General features: G+C 37.3%; 1 protein-coding gene across 1 annotated transcript in view; it reads left to right on the forward strand.

Annotated features, from left to right (window-relative positions):
• The window catches only part of TFEC (transcription factor EC), a gene marked incomplete at both ends in the record, with an annotated part of 64,376 nt that overhangs the window by 30,778 nt on the left and 18,927 nt on the right, over positions 1–14,671 (forward strand). Inside the window, 1 exon segment of the mRNA XM_084206925.1 lies at positions 828–923. Within this exon segment, the coding sequence (XP_084063051.1) occupies positions 828–923 (96 nt within the window).

Genomic DNA, 14,671 nt, shown 5'->3' on the forward strand with positions numbered 1-14,671 from the left:
AGGGGAATGTATGTATGAGCTCTGCTGGGCCATGTAGCCAAAAAGTCTGTGGTGAAAGGTCCCATGTCTTTGTGATACTTTCATTGCCATCCACAACTTCTTCAGCTCCCAAGAACTGCAGATAACAGAGTTAAAAGTGGCATGCTTATCATGGGATATCTCCCAAAATTATATCATGAATGGAACTTGACTATAATTATCATTGAAAACTCATGTTGTACTTTGCCCAAATCTGTATGTATCTCTAGGCCTTCAAAGTACTCATTGTTTCATCCCAAGTAATTATTAAGCTATTCCATCTGCCTCAGTAATTTTTGGCTCAGATTAGATAAAAAGAGAGGCCAGAAGGCTGTCTGGAAAAGTATCCAGTGTACTGCTAAACAAGGAAACCTCTACCTGCCCAAGAGGGCAGCATGTAACACCAAACCTGGAGTGACTCACACAGTTGCAGAATCACTGGTTCCTTTCAGTCTTCCTGCACCAATGCAGCAGTGCACTGTGGTCAAGATGACATTTGAGCAAGATGACAGGTCACAGTTACAGCTCAACAATGCACTCCTGTCATCTGATCATGGTGCTGCAATAAGGGGTTAAATATGGGCATGGCCTGGTGTTTAAGAGAAAGATGTGTCTCACTAAACCACAACTGTGTTCACAAGAAGTAAAAAATGTGAATATTGTATAGAAGTGTTTGAATTATAAGATATAAACTTCTGAAATTGTTTTATTGCTGTAATAGATATTCAAGTTTAATTCTTTGTATTTTAAAAAATAACTTTTTTCTCTTATTATTTGTACTGATTTGTCTTAAAATAATATTTTATCAGATGGAAGAAGTTATTGAAGACATAATCAATATGGAATCAAATTTTAATGATGAAGGGATAGGTTGTTCTGAAACTCCTTTACTAATGCAAAGAACTGTAAGTATTTTGTTGAATTTCATCTTGATTTTTATGCTAGAAAGCTTCTTTGAGTGATTCAAGCACATCACAGTTCAGAGACTAAGGAATAGTATCAGTGGACTGTTCTTTCTCTTCAGTCGATTGCCTTTTTGTCAATAATTATTTCAGAGAAGGGTACCAGTGTGGTGATACATAGTTGTTTTAAGTGGTCTGAATAGCATTTGGGGTTCTAGCCCAGCAAGATGGCTGGTGCATAATCCATTGGAGTTACTGATGTCTCTGCAGTGCTAAAAATAATAAGGATTAAAAAGTCTCTGGACCCTGAGAAGGCTATTTAAAGCCTTGCTTAAAGATCCTTATACCTCAATTGAAACAAAAGTCAGAACATCCCCATGTAATGGCTTCTGTGGTATAGTGGTTTCTCCAGTGTCTTATCCTGAAGCAAGGCTCTAGTTCTGGATTTTCATACAGACAAGTTGCATTTAGTTGAATAATTTCAAGGACAAATAAAAGGAATGTGACTTCTTCACAAGAATTAATGTAACAAACTTCATTTTTATGATGTCTCTTTGCTGATAAACGTGAGAGGACTAACAAAGACTATTTATGTTTCCATATATGTTACATATTTGAAGAGGAAGGATGGAGCTTTTCTGGACACAAAAGCACAAGGAGTGTTATTATTTATGAAAGAAATACATATCAATACCTGTAATGCACTTTACAGAAGGATGCATGTTGTCCTCTCTGCCCTAGCTGATGTCCAGAACTCTTTTTCCTCAGGGCTTTAAACTGTACACCGATAGAAGGGAACTTCACCCTGATGAAGGCAGGAGGATTGTCCCAGGCTTTGGCAATCCACCCAGGGCATGCCAGGATACAGTCAGGTGCTTGCTCTTTACCACCCTCTGGGGAACAGCTTTTTCCAACTTACAGAACTTCCCTCGCTCCAAAAATATCTCAGGAGACCAGACCTCTACTTTCTGTGTTGCCCACTCCACAGTCCAGCATAAATGCCAATTACCATTTCCATGAACACCTGCTATTTGCATGCCAGCTACAGAACTATTGCAGCTGGACTGATTGACACATATGTCTGTACAGAACATAGCAAAGAAGTGGTCCCTAGGGAGTGAATTAATATTTTGGCTCAAGTTAATGTGAGCAAGGGAGGATAATTTGTGGTAGGATAGTGTGGGATGATGATGAGAGGCATGAATTCTGGGTTTTGGGTTGAAGTCATACTCCCTTCAAAACCTTTTAAAATTGGATGATGTTAATCTGTCCTAATTCCAGGTTCATTAGGCTTTATCTTCAGCCTTGAAGGACATTTGTCTCTAAAATTTATTGAACACCTTACTCTTGATGAGGAAGAAAATCTGCAATGTCTTTTAGACCTTGATGGTATTGTACTTGCAAAAATTTGGGACTCTTGAAGTGCCTCTGGGACAAGTAATAGTATTTGGATTTTCATTTGTGCTGAGGAAATCAGCAGGCTGATAGGTAAGCCAGGGAGTAGCACACATTTCCAAATTGCTCTGTTCAATACTGTGGCAAAATAAAGCCTGCCTTCAGCAAGACAGGCAAACTGCATTGGCGTGAGGAAATTGAGTGGTGTCTCTGCTCCCTTCTCTTTTACCATTGTATACATTAAAAATATGAAAAGAATTAGGCATATGGAGGTGGTCTCAGGAATTTAGCTCATGCCACTTGGTTTTAAGCCATCTTTCAGGCAACATCCTAAATTTGCCAGCAAAATTTTGGTCATAAGCTGTGCAATACAGAAAGGTAGAGATACAGGTAGAAAATAATTTTTCTATATCCAGTTTTTCATTATCATCTCGAACATAATGAAACTTCTTGATCTGAGCCAAACATGTATGTATTACAAGAGTAGTGGTCTAGGAGGCATGATCAAGAATAAGAGAACATCTAATTTCCCTGAGATGTACTGGGTTTGTGCTGTACTTCAACAAGGACCCATCGTAGCTCTGATATCTGCACAAGGTGCCCGCTGTGGTGGCTGACACAAACATAGAATAAGTGGGATTACAGATGAGACTGAGTTGCCTCTGTATCTGGCTGATTTTGGCTTTCTCTTTAAAATTCTCCAGCATAATTCCTAAGTATTTCTAGAATTTCTTTTCAGACTTTCCTTACTTGGGACTTGTCCTGATTTTGCAAACTGTGCAGAGCAGTCTCTGAAATTCTGAAATGGACCGACTTGGTTTTCAGAATGTGGTAAAAGACTCAGGTACTTTTTCAGCAAAATCTTTTCTTGAAAAAGATAAGTTCATGATGCCAATTTTCTGTCTCAGTGTTCTCAATGGCTTACTCAGTGGCTGAGTAATCTTTCCACTTTTTACAGTGCAACCTGTTGTGTGTTGCAGCGAACTAATGTTTGTTTTAGTTAAATGCACCCATGTACCATTTTAACGGCACATTAAATGAAGACATTGAATTCTGTGAGACCACTCATGTGAATAATTGCTCAAAGGCTCATTGTCTGACCCTGAATTAATGAATTACAGTTATGCATTAGTAGAATCAGAGAAGTGAAAATAAGGACATTCCTCCATCTCTCATTAAAATAATTCCAGCTTCTGATGAGTGGATTATCTGGCTTGTGTTTGGACCCAAATTTACAATTTCATGAAACTGTCTGGTTTTGGGTGGTCACTTAAGAATTGCTTAAACTAGGGAATATTCTGGCTGTCTTTATATTGATCTTCAGAATACCCTAATGGCAGAAACTTACTTTTTATAACAATCTTTTAGCAGTTCAGTTAAAATGTAAAACTAGTTTTCCCTACATGCAAGAGGTCTTGATTCCTCTGAAGGAATTTGTAAACCAAATTATATCTTTGTTCATAAAGCATAACTGAAATAAAACCATAACTATTCTTATGAATTATCATGTAATGACAACTGTTTGTTCATTATGGAGAAAGCAAGATTTAATTAAAAAAAGACACTATTGAAGATGGGATCAATTTAAAGTCCCTGTTGTAATAATTTAGTTTTATGAAATTTTAATTAACAGACAGCAGAGTATTTGTTTATTATAAGACAATATTTTTTCTCTAAGTATATATTAGGAGCAGTGGGTTTATTCCTGACCATATAAGAATCATTAAAAAAAAATGAAACAAATAATATATGAGTGAGTTTTAGAAGTAAACTACTGTCATGTAGATCAGATATGGTGACAGACATTTAAAAAATAAATACTTTTCATTTTTATCAGAAGTCCATTCTTATTCAAAATCCTTTCTGGCTATTTAACATTCTGTAGTGAGTTTTAAGTATATTAGTACTTCCAAATGTTCAGAACACAGGAAGTGTAGATGTTTAGGTCTGTTAATACAAAGCATTTATTACACCATCATTAATAGTTCAGGGCAGGTAGGAAAAAGCTCTGCTCTACATTGCTTTTAACATCAGCAAAGAAAAAAATTTAAGAAACATTTTAAAGCAGACGTTCAGAGCATTAGTCACAGGGAAGAGAGGAAAGAGCAGAGTTAAAAAATAGGATTTCTCTGCTTTTCAAGGTGTGATTTAGCAGTGTGTGATCTTATGAATCACTTCTTTGTACTAAATGCTGTTTTGTTTTGATAATACACATATACAGCCCTAGGACTCACTAGTAGACCCAGTAATCTAGCAACCACAATGGAGATCTGTAGGAAAACAGTTGGCAATTTACCAGTAATTTCATTCAGAAATAACTGTTGCAGTCCAAATAATCACTGCACAACTGGGATAATGCTCTCTACTTGACATGCAGTCCTCTAAAACTTACTTATGTCAAAAGCATTAGGACATTGATGGCTTGGAATGAGGATGCAGTGAGAGGAAGTTCATGTTCTGCAATAGCATGGGCCTCTCTTGCACAGACCTGGGTGCACCAGCAAGAAAAATAATTTAATCTTGTGAACGTTTTCAAGGATTCTAAGTTGCCTTTTTTTCTGGTGCACAAAACACGAGCTTCCAGCGCTATTTTTGAAGAAACCTGGGGCGAGAGGTTCTGTAGCAGTTAGATGGCTGTCAATGAGAGCTAAGTAGTTGCAGAGCAATGCTTCAAGCACAGCACTACCATGAAATTGGATTTCAAAAAGCCACCAGGAGAGGCCCAGCTGCTGGTATGTTGAATCAGTTCAGCTCCATGTTGCTGGAGTAGTCAATACTGAATGACTAAACTAAATGGAGCAGTTAATTTCAGATTGGAAGAAAATTGAAAGCTATTTAATGAAAAATCTTTTAATTCAATTTTTTCCACATCCAGTACCAAATAAAGCCAAGAAAAAACGGTTTCCCTGATGATGTAGGAAGAAACTGTTTACTGTGAGAGTGGTGAGACATTGGAAGGGGTTGCCCAGGGAAATTGTGGGTGCCCCAACCCCAGCAGTGTTCAAGGCCAGGTTTGATTAGGGCCTTGAGTAACCTGGTTTGGTGGAAGATGTCCCTGCCCATGGAAGGGGGGGTTGGTACCATATGGTTTTTAAGGTCCGTAACAACCCATTAACATTCTATTATACTATGATTTATTTGTAATATTTAAGAAATATTTTCTTTAACTATGCCCTTGAATGACCTTAGCAGCAAGACCATTGAGAAAAGAAGAATTAAACCAGTACCAGAGAAGGGAAGCCAAAGCACCTGGGCATGCTAGAAGTCAGGGCTTGTGCCAGCTGTGAACTGGGGAAACAGCTGGGCAGGGGAAAGGTGGCAATACTCTGTAAAGGTGGTGCCTTGCAAGGGGTCACCTCTTCAGGGATCTTCTGAGTCTTCACTGCTTCACCTTCATTTCATACGCTCATAGTTCAGTACTTTACCAAGACTGGGAGCTACTGCTTATTTCCAGTCTGCTTGGGAGTCAAGTCAGTGGGATTGCTTCCCTTCTGCCACTCTTGCAGGAAAAGGGCTTGTGGAGAAAATCCTCAGTGGCTGCATGGCTTGCTTGTATTTGTTTTGGTCCTTTGGCATTTGGGAAAAAACCTTGCATTTTACAGGTATGGAGCAGAAGTTAGATCAGAATAGCACAGATAGATGTTTTCCTTCTTTAATTTTTTTGATTCTATCAACTGCAGCTGGTATAAAGTTCTGATTAAATCTGTTAACTCTGCGTTTGATTTTAGGGAGACACTATTTATTAGTAAAAGCATGGTTCACTCTCTCTGCAAAATCTCACTGCTGTTACAAGGTCTTTGAAGTCACAGTTTCTCATCATGACATTAATAATTTGTATTTGTATTAGTTATTTGTTAAATATTGATGGTGATCATCTGGATGGATTGCAAAAGCTGCTGTCTGTCCCATTCTCAGGAATCATACAAAAGGAAGAAATTCAAGTAGGTATACTCCAAAGTGTTTTATTCAACAAGTGTTGCAATTATTCAGTCATGAAGTAAAGCCAGCTTTCCACTAGAGGTGCATTTAGCATTGCTGATCTAGGCAGCCCCCTACTGCATAATCAAGAGTACTTTTTATTTAGTGAATACTGATGTAATTTGGCAACCCTTATAAGTTAATAAAATCTGCTGAAGTTCAAAACCATTTTAGAGAAAGGGCCGGAGTAAACATTAACAACCTCATTTGCTTAGGTTGGCTAACTTGAATGTTAGTTGAAAAGGCTGCATAACATCAATGAAAATGCTTTGTCAATCACATTCTACACTAGATTAGTCTTAAAGTCCAAGGAAGAGTCAAAGTTCACCTAAGTATATAAACTTCTGCCTAGCACTCTCTGGTATCATTTACATGTTTAACGAAAAAGAAAAATGAAGGAGAAGGAACAGTCAGTAGCTATTGAGGAAATAATAGACGCCTCAAAAGTAAAACTGGTGAGCAAATATTTTCTTTGTATTCCTTCAATACTATAAAAGTGTTAGGTAGGAAATTGTGTCTTTCAGTTGCTTCAGTTGCAAAAAAACTAACTATGAAAAGCACAAATTCAGAACTCCTCAGGCCTGTTTCCTGCAGCTGGAAGTATCTTTTGTTATCACTGCCACTGCTGTTTTGAATGTCATACTAATGTCAGATGAAGGTTTGCTTTTGGTATTTCACACAATTTAGTAGTTTGAGGTGGAAATGGGCAGTGTACAGCCCTCTTGCCTGCACAATTTACCTCATGCTGTAGAAAAGGTCTTCAGAGAAAAGAGCAGGCATTACTTTGGGTCAGGAGAAGAACTGTGATCTACTTTAACACAGCTGCAGCATTCAAAAGCTGTGCAAAATGAGCAAAAATCTCGGCTCTGTCTCTGGCACACTAACAGACCAATGTCTTCTAATCCTCCTCTATTTTGGGGGTAGAACTCTGGCTAAAGGGAGCCAAAAGATTAAATTTTCATGCAACTGTAGTAAAATTTCCATAACTCTGAAACTAAGGGAAATTTTCTTTCTTCCTCTCTGGTTTCCTCTTTCTAAAAGGTAAACAGACAGAAATGAAAGTTTTATTCAAAAATATACAGTTGTTTGTATGCAAGTACCTTTTAGAAACATGGTCTTTATCTCAAACCTTAACATTTGTTTAACAGTAGTAAGAGAAAAGGATAGTTAAAACAGGTTTCTAACTCTCCCAATATTCATTCCTTATTAATTCCAAGCCCCTGTGTAGCAGGATCTACCAGCAAATTCCTGCTGTTTGGGGCCACCAGGAAGATTTTTTTTATCCCAAAGCCTCTGCTGCATCTTGTGTTGTCTTGCAATGCAAGACTTGAAGTCCTTAGGACGTGGCAGGCCATGAAGAAAATTATATTTAGCTCACTGCTGTCTGCAGCATGCAGGTTATGATGCCTTCTTTAGAAGAAAGGAGAGAAACTTTACGAATTTCTTTCAATGGCATTTACATAGGTTGAATAAAAGACTTGTGAGCTCAGAGGCACTAATGGTGGCTAATTTGTTCTTCAGGCGCAGTCAAGCTTTTTACTGCCAGGCAAAAGTAGCTTGTGGAAAGCAAGGACTTCTTGAAATCCATTTTGATAAATACACTTCCAAAAGTACAACTTTAATGATCATAGCACTTCCTTTTCCATCAGCCTAGGCCTTCAAGGACCTTTAATATATGTGCAAAGTATTTTATTAAGTAGCTGACTATTTACGCTATATTTAAATTTATATTTATACATATTTATATTTACACTAGAAATATGCATTTTTGAATTTATCTGAAATCAAACACTACAGAAAGGATTTTAAACCAAAATTAAACTCTGCATGGAACACTCTTGTGGAAACACTAGAACACTGACACCTTACTGCAATGTGTTCAGAGGCTTAGGTGTTAGATGACATCTCAGAGGACATAATATAAAGCATAAAATATAGCAAGTATATGATATAAATAAATGTATTTTTCACTTCTCCTTCAGCCTTAATTCTTTGCACTTTTCCTTGTGCTTCTCATTGTTTTTAGAGGAAGAATTTAAATGATTTGATATATGCATTTACATGCTGATCCAACAAAATTGAAGTAAGGTGGAAGCAGGAATTAGTGCATTAGCTGGTGTTACTTCTGAAATAATAGTAAAATAGCTATCAGGTCTATAATTTAATTGGCCTCTTTTGTTTTCAGAACTTGGGGTTTAGTGGGCAGTGCTCTTATGAATTGATTTCCAGCTGCAAGTTGGATGATGACATTATCACAGCATCACTTAACTTCTGGAATGTGTCTGTTAATTTTGTGATCAGAAAAGTAAGAAAGAGCTAAAAACATACAATTAATTAAAAGGTAGTAACTGAAAGAGCATATATGTCATGCAAAGGGTTGATTCTCCAGAAAATTCCTTTGCTTGGTCATATTTGATCAGACATTTATCTAGACAATGGACTTCTAAGTATATGATCAGGGCAGAAATGTACTATGACTGGAATATGAAGAGAGTTCATTTTTCTCTGATGAATAATGCACCATCTTGATGATCATTATTGGACGATAAAAAATGAACCAGTTTTCATGCATAATATATAATTTCTGATATAATAAATCTGAACATGAAGTCCCTGGTTGAGGATTGTGTAATTATGAAACTTGTTATAGATAAATATAGAAGGGGATACAATTTTTTTGGACGAAAACAAATCTGAGAAGGATAGTATTTGCTGCTAGTCTCCTTGCATAATAAAAAGGGAAACTGGAACATTTTTGAATCGTTATTGCTGAAGACCATTTGTACTCAAATATAAGTATTTTGCATTGCAATGGCAAAAAGAACAAGAATATTTAGCTGTAAATGGGATCTTCTAGATTCTGAGAACAGTATGCTACAACTTCTTTGGCAGTTGATAGTGCAAACACATCCTTACAAATAAAAAGGATAACACAGCTTATGTTCAACTTCAAGCAGCACAGCAACTGAGAAAGAAAGCTGAACCCTAGTCTTTCCAGTGCAGTACTTGCATTGGCAAGATTACACATCCTGTCTGCAATATATTTGAAAAGATGAAAAGTCACAACTTATTAAAACACACACTGAAGATATAAGAACTGCCCCAGTTTTCCCCTTGTCAAAACCTGCAAACACCCATTATACCAGGTATTGTTATTTAGAAAATGGATTTGTTAATATGTGTTAATATACATTTATTGATCAACTCACTATTTGGCCAAATTCAGTGCACATTTTGAGTTCAATCTATGAACTTGAGAGATTGAAAAACGATTTTGTTTACCTGTCATGAATAAATTGTAAAGGCATGACAAGCAATCAACTGTGTTTTTATGTTTGGTACCCCAGTATCACAAACACAAACTTTTAGGACATATGTGAAATGAACTGTGGACACAATTCCACATTGAGATTTTTGTATTTGGGATGCATGTGTGGGATAATAATGTAAACATTGTGCAAAATTCCTACTTTTTGGTTTTTTTTTTCCTTTAATTAAAATGATTAGGCAAGAAACACATTGAAGTAGATAGATGCTCATTTTTTTTTTGTGGCTAAGAAGAAGTAGCCTCATTTTACAAAACTGTTCCTTGAAGCGTTGCTATTGATTAAGCTCGTGAAAACATGATTTAAGTGGGATATATTTAGGGGGGGAAATGATAAAATATTGCACTAATCTCTTGTTTTAGATGCAGTCTGACCAAGAGCCAGTTTTTACCAAGAACCAAAACAAATTTTCTTTTGCAGGTACACTACTCAGCCTTTCAGGTTAAGCAGCTACGTAGTCTCTCTCTTCTTGTGACAAGTAAAGCCGCATGTGTAGCAGTTCCCTGTGAGGTTTGCCAAGTCTGCAGGTGCAGTTCAGGCCCTCTGACCATGTGTAATAGGGTCAGCAATCCTCAGAAGGGTCTGCATGGCACAGCAGCTGCTGTAGAAACGTGTCCCACACCGCTACTGCAGGAAACGGGCACACTTGGTGCCTTGTTTGTCCGCAGTTATTAACTGCAGAAAGAAGGATAGCAAAGGAAGTTTCTGCAACTTGCTTCCCACTTGCCTCTTTTCATGAGCACTTCTGATCCAGGCAGAATGAAGATGTGTGGTAGAGGCAGTCTGGTCATGACCTTTGTCTTCTCTGGGGACATCCTGACCTTTCTAATCGCACTTGGGCTTGTGAGTGTGACTGTGAGGACGTGAGCCCCTTGGAGAAACTGCAGCTGGATAACAGCACGGTCTATCCTGCTGTTTGTTTGCAGGCTCCTCAAGGGAAAGCAGGCTAGCTGATAACTGTTTGGGCCTGCCAGGACAGTCCAGATACCTTTGATGAAAAGCTCTTGATATCCTAGGGTTTGGCCATTTTAGACAACTAGAACATGTCAGAAGTCTGCTTTTTAAAGATAAACACACTCTGTCATCCTTGAGTAGTGACATCCCTTGGCTAGTCCTGCATATCCAAGGTTTGCTGTTGACAACCTTGTGTGTGAACACATTTTAGTAAAAGGCAGCACAGGTTAGTTAGAAAGTAGCTGAACAGAATTCCTTTCAGGCTAAGGAGCAAGCTAAAGAGACAATAAAGTTTTTCTGTTTAAAATAAAAAATATATTAATGAAGTGAACCAATAACCAATCCATGATCTCAGTTTACCTAACATTTTCATTAGTGATCTTGGAACAAAAAGGTACAAAGATACATTTATGCTCATGAAATTTACTTAGGTAGCAAAAGTAAAAATATTGCCAATACAAAGAAGAATGAAGATATCATAGAGGAAGAATTATATGACTGTGATGACAGAATAGTCTAAATGGGAGGAATGTAATAGTACTGAGTGGAAGGTCATTCATTTAAATACTAATAACAGGAATGTCTGCAGTAAGCTGAGAACTCATTAACTGGATATGACAGAAAAAGATCTGGTTACATTAGTTGTTCAGGGGATAACTATAAGCCATCAAAATGATGGGACTGCATAAAGGAGATAAATATGACCCTAGTATCCATCATGAGACTGATTTCCAAGAGACATGAGGAAATATCCAGTGTGGAATTCACTGGGCACGAAACTCTTTGAATGCTATAGGCAAAAAAAAGCTGTACGCCCTTCAGAAAAACTAATTCAAAGCAGAAAAGGTTCAGAGAGGCTCTTAGAACATATCATTGCATGGGAAGTCTGTCTGAAGAATCATGGCCTGTCCAATTTAGCAAAGCCAAGTCTCAAGGCTATGTTCACTCCCAGTAGTCACCTGTGGTGGGGACATTAAACAGTGACATATGTGTTAAAGGAACACAAAACAAAATAAAATTTGTCTACAAATAGAAATAAAAGATAAGTTTTTTGAAAATTATTTGCAATCAATCAACTTTTTTAACACACTCCAAATAAAAATATTGGGGATGTAAAACCTAATTGATTTTAGATAGAGCATTATTGGCTCTTGAACTTGATTATGTAATAATATGTTAAATGAACTCAATGTCTGGGAAATGCTTTTTAGTCCAGAGTGGGCATTACCATTTTCAGCAGAATTCTCAAATTAAGAAAATTCTAGCTTTGGAGAAGGGTTGGGCTGTTATTTTCTAGCTGTGCAACACTGACTGTGATACAACCATGATCCCTACAGACTTGAATTTTATTGCAAGAAAATTCAAGTGTGCAAATTTCTTCAAATTCTTTCTTTGCACAACACCTTGTGCAAAGATTAGCCAAAATGGAAAAATACATAAATAATATGGGATCATGCAAGTGAACACTGTTGTGCAATAGACCTGTTCAGGGACTAGAAGTGAATGGGCATAGACAACCTGTATCACTACATTTTATTGCTGCTTTCAAAATCCATCTCTTGAAAAATATGGAAATGCTAAGTCTTCCCTAAAATGACATGATATTTACCAACAGCTATCATGCTATAAGATTTGGAATACCACATAACTTCCTTTAATAAGGCAATGTCTTTCGTGGAATGTTTTCCTTTATAAAATGCCCCCAAACTTGGTATTAGAGACTGCAAATTGTGATCAAAGCTGTTCATTGCTAGTCATCCATGCTGTTAAAAAAACCCTTAGTATTTGCTGCACAATCCTGCCTGCACAGCAGATCAGACCCAAGTACTGAACCTCCACAGTACTTCCCTTGGACACTGTCAGCAAGCACAAGGTCACAGGCGCCTGTGAGGTGTATTCACTCAGGTAGTCCAGCTGAAGTTTGCTTTTATAATTGGTCAAAACTTCAAAGTTGAGTATCATTCAGGACTGAGCCCCATGAATGGAAATTCTCATGTTCCAGTCTTTGCACACAGGCATTGAAGATCCCATGACACTTTATACAAAAGGAAGAATGTTAACCCCAGTGTCCTTGCCAAATGCTAACTTTGTTAATTACAGCCTGCTTTCTTCAATGCTCCTTGCAGTTTTAATTAGAAATTGTATTATTCTCTTCCTGTGGTACATTGTCACTGGTTATTCCCAGTTAACCATTTGCTGTGCTGAAGGTTGTTGATCTTTTGTCCAAAGCTGGTTGTATTTCAGAAGTGGGAATATTCTGCTATTTTTAATATTTCTGTTCTCATTCCTTATGAGCTGCTTGCATTTAAATTCCTAGATACATATACATAAATATAAGTATCATGAATACAAGGTTGGAAATTATGGGACTTACAAGGACTTCTCAGAACAACACAGGTGTGAACCAATATGACACCTGCAAGATAAATGATTTGCTAGGAATTTTCATACCCAAATGTCTGTGTTTCCACATCTAAATTGAAAACAACAGAATGCTTTTGATATGGTGGAATCAGCTGGATTTTTTAAAGTGTTTTGGAATTCATCAAGTTTTACAGTGCTATAGAATTGTAAAATCATCACTGTATACATATTGCATAACTGTACAAGTTTAAGTGATTTGTACCTTTAGTAACATTGTGTGGAATTTTTGTGAAATTATGTGTGTATGTATATATATATAAACTTATCTTTTAATGTAGGCCTGGAAGCTATTTGAAGCCTCAGTGCTGCAAAAACTTTCTCTGTTTAAACGATTCTCTAAGCAATTGCATTATGATGTATGGGATTTTGGTACACATCCAAACAGCTAGGTACATTTTGACTCACAATTTCTATGAGATATTGTGCTATATATTTTGATTTTATAATTTGAAAATTAGTTGCCTACAGATGTCTACATTTCTAAAAGAACTTCCTGTTTTGTCAGACAGGTATGTTTCCTCGTGTTGTATCAAAATTGGCCAATTTCTACTATAAGATTGCTCTCAGTGTTCAATAACAATAGCAAAGAAATTCCTTGGAACTTTCTGTACTTGATATCAATGCAGAGCAAATTCAGGTAGACAGTTTCAACAAAATACTTTGACACATTTTTTGACTGTATATTATAAAAGTCTCTGGTAATCAGAAAAATGATTAATTTTAAAGGAAGTCTTTCTTATGTGATTTTTAAAGTAAGAGTTTATTATGAAATTTTCACAGTAGGAGCCCAGTGAGATTTCCTGGGAAAGTACACATGGGCGGCCTGCAACATTCACCCTAAACTTTCTTCGGAGTCAAGAATAAGAGACAGAGATCATTCAGTTCATTTGGACACACTCAAGTGTCAAAAACAGGTCACATTAATCACTCTCTATTTCTTCTCCTGATCCTGAATCCTGACACATAGAATTATTCCTTGCACACTAATTCATAGCAGATTTTTTGTGTTAACTATGAATGAGTGTGTCAAAGGGAGACCACCAGTGGCCATATCCACAAAGCCACTTATCTGTCATAATGGCCATTGCAATATAATTCAGATTTCTGCTAAATTCACAGAAGAAAGGGACAGTTGCTAGTGCAATTGGCACTAACTTTCCATAACATTTCTTGTCACCTGTGTCAAGATGGCAGACCTGTAGTTCCTCCATCTTCCTTCTGGCTCACCTTGTAGATGGGCATCACGTTCACTCCAATAACTGTGATCTCCTCAGCTAGTCAGGACTTCTGGTAAATGACTCAGATGGCTCAGTGAGCTCTTCTGCCAGCTCCCTCAGGGCCCTCAGGTGCATCCTGTCTGGCCTCATGAACCTGTGTGTGTTTGAGTGGTACAGCAGGTCACTCCCCATTTCCCTTGGATTGTGAGCTCTTCATTCTGCTCTGTCTCCCAGGTCGGGTAGCTGGGTTCCCAAGGAACAAGTAGGCAGAGGCAAAGAAGGCATTAAGTACTTCAGCCTTTTCCTCATCCTTTGTCACTGTATTTTCTCCTATATCCAATACAATCAGGGAAATTCTCCTTATCCCTCTTTTTGTTGCTGATTTGTTTATAGAAACAGTTTTCATTTTACAGCAATAGTCAGATTAAGTTCTAATTAGGTTTTGGGCCTTCTAATT

This window comes from Fringilla coelebs (genome assembly GCF_963513975.1).
Source record: "Fringilla coelebs genome assembly, chromosome: 5".
Classification (NCBI taxonomy): Eukaryota; Metazoa; Chordata; class Aves; order Passeriformes; family Fringillidae; genus Fringilla; species Fringilla coelebs.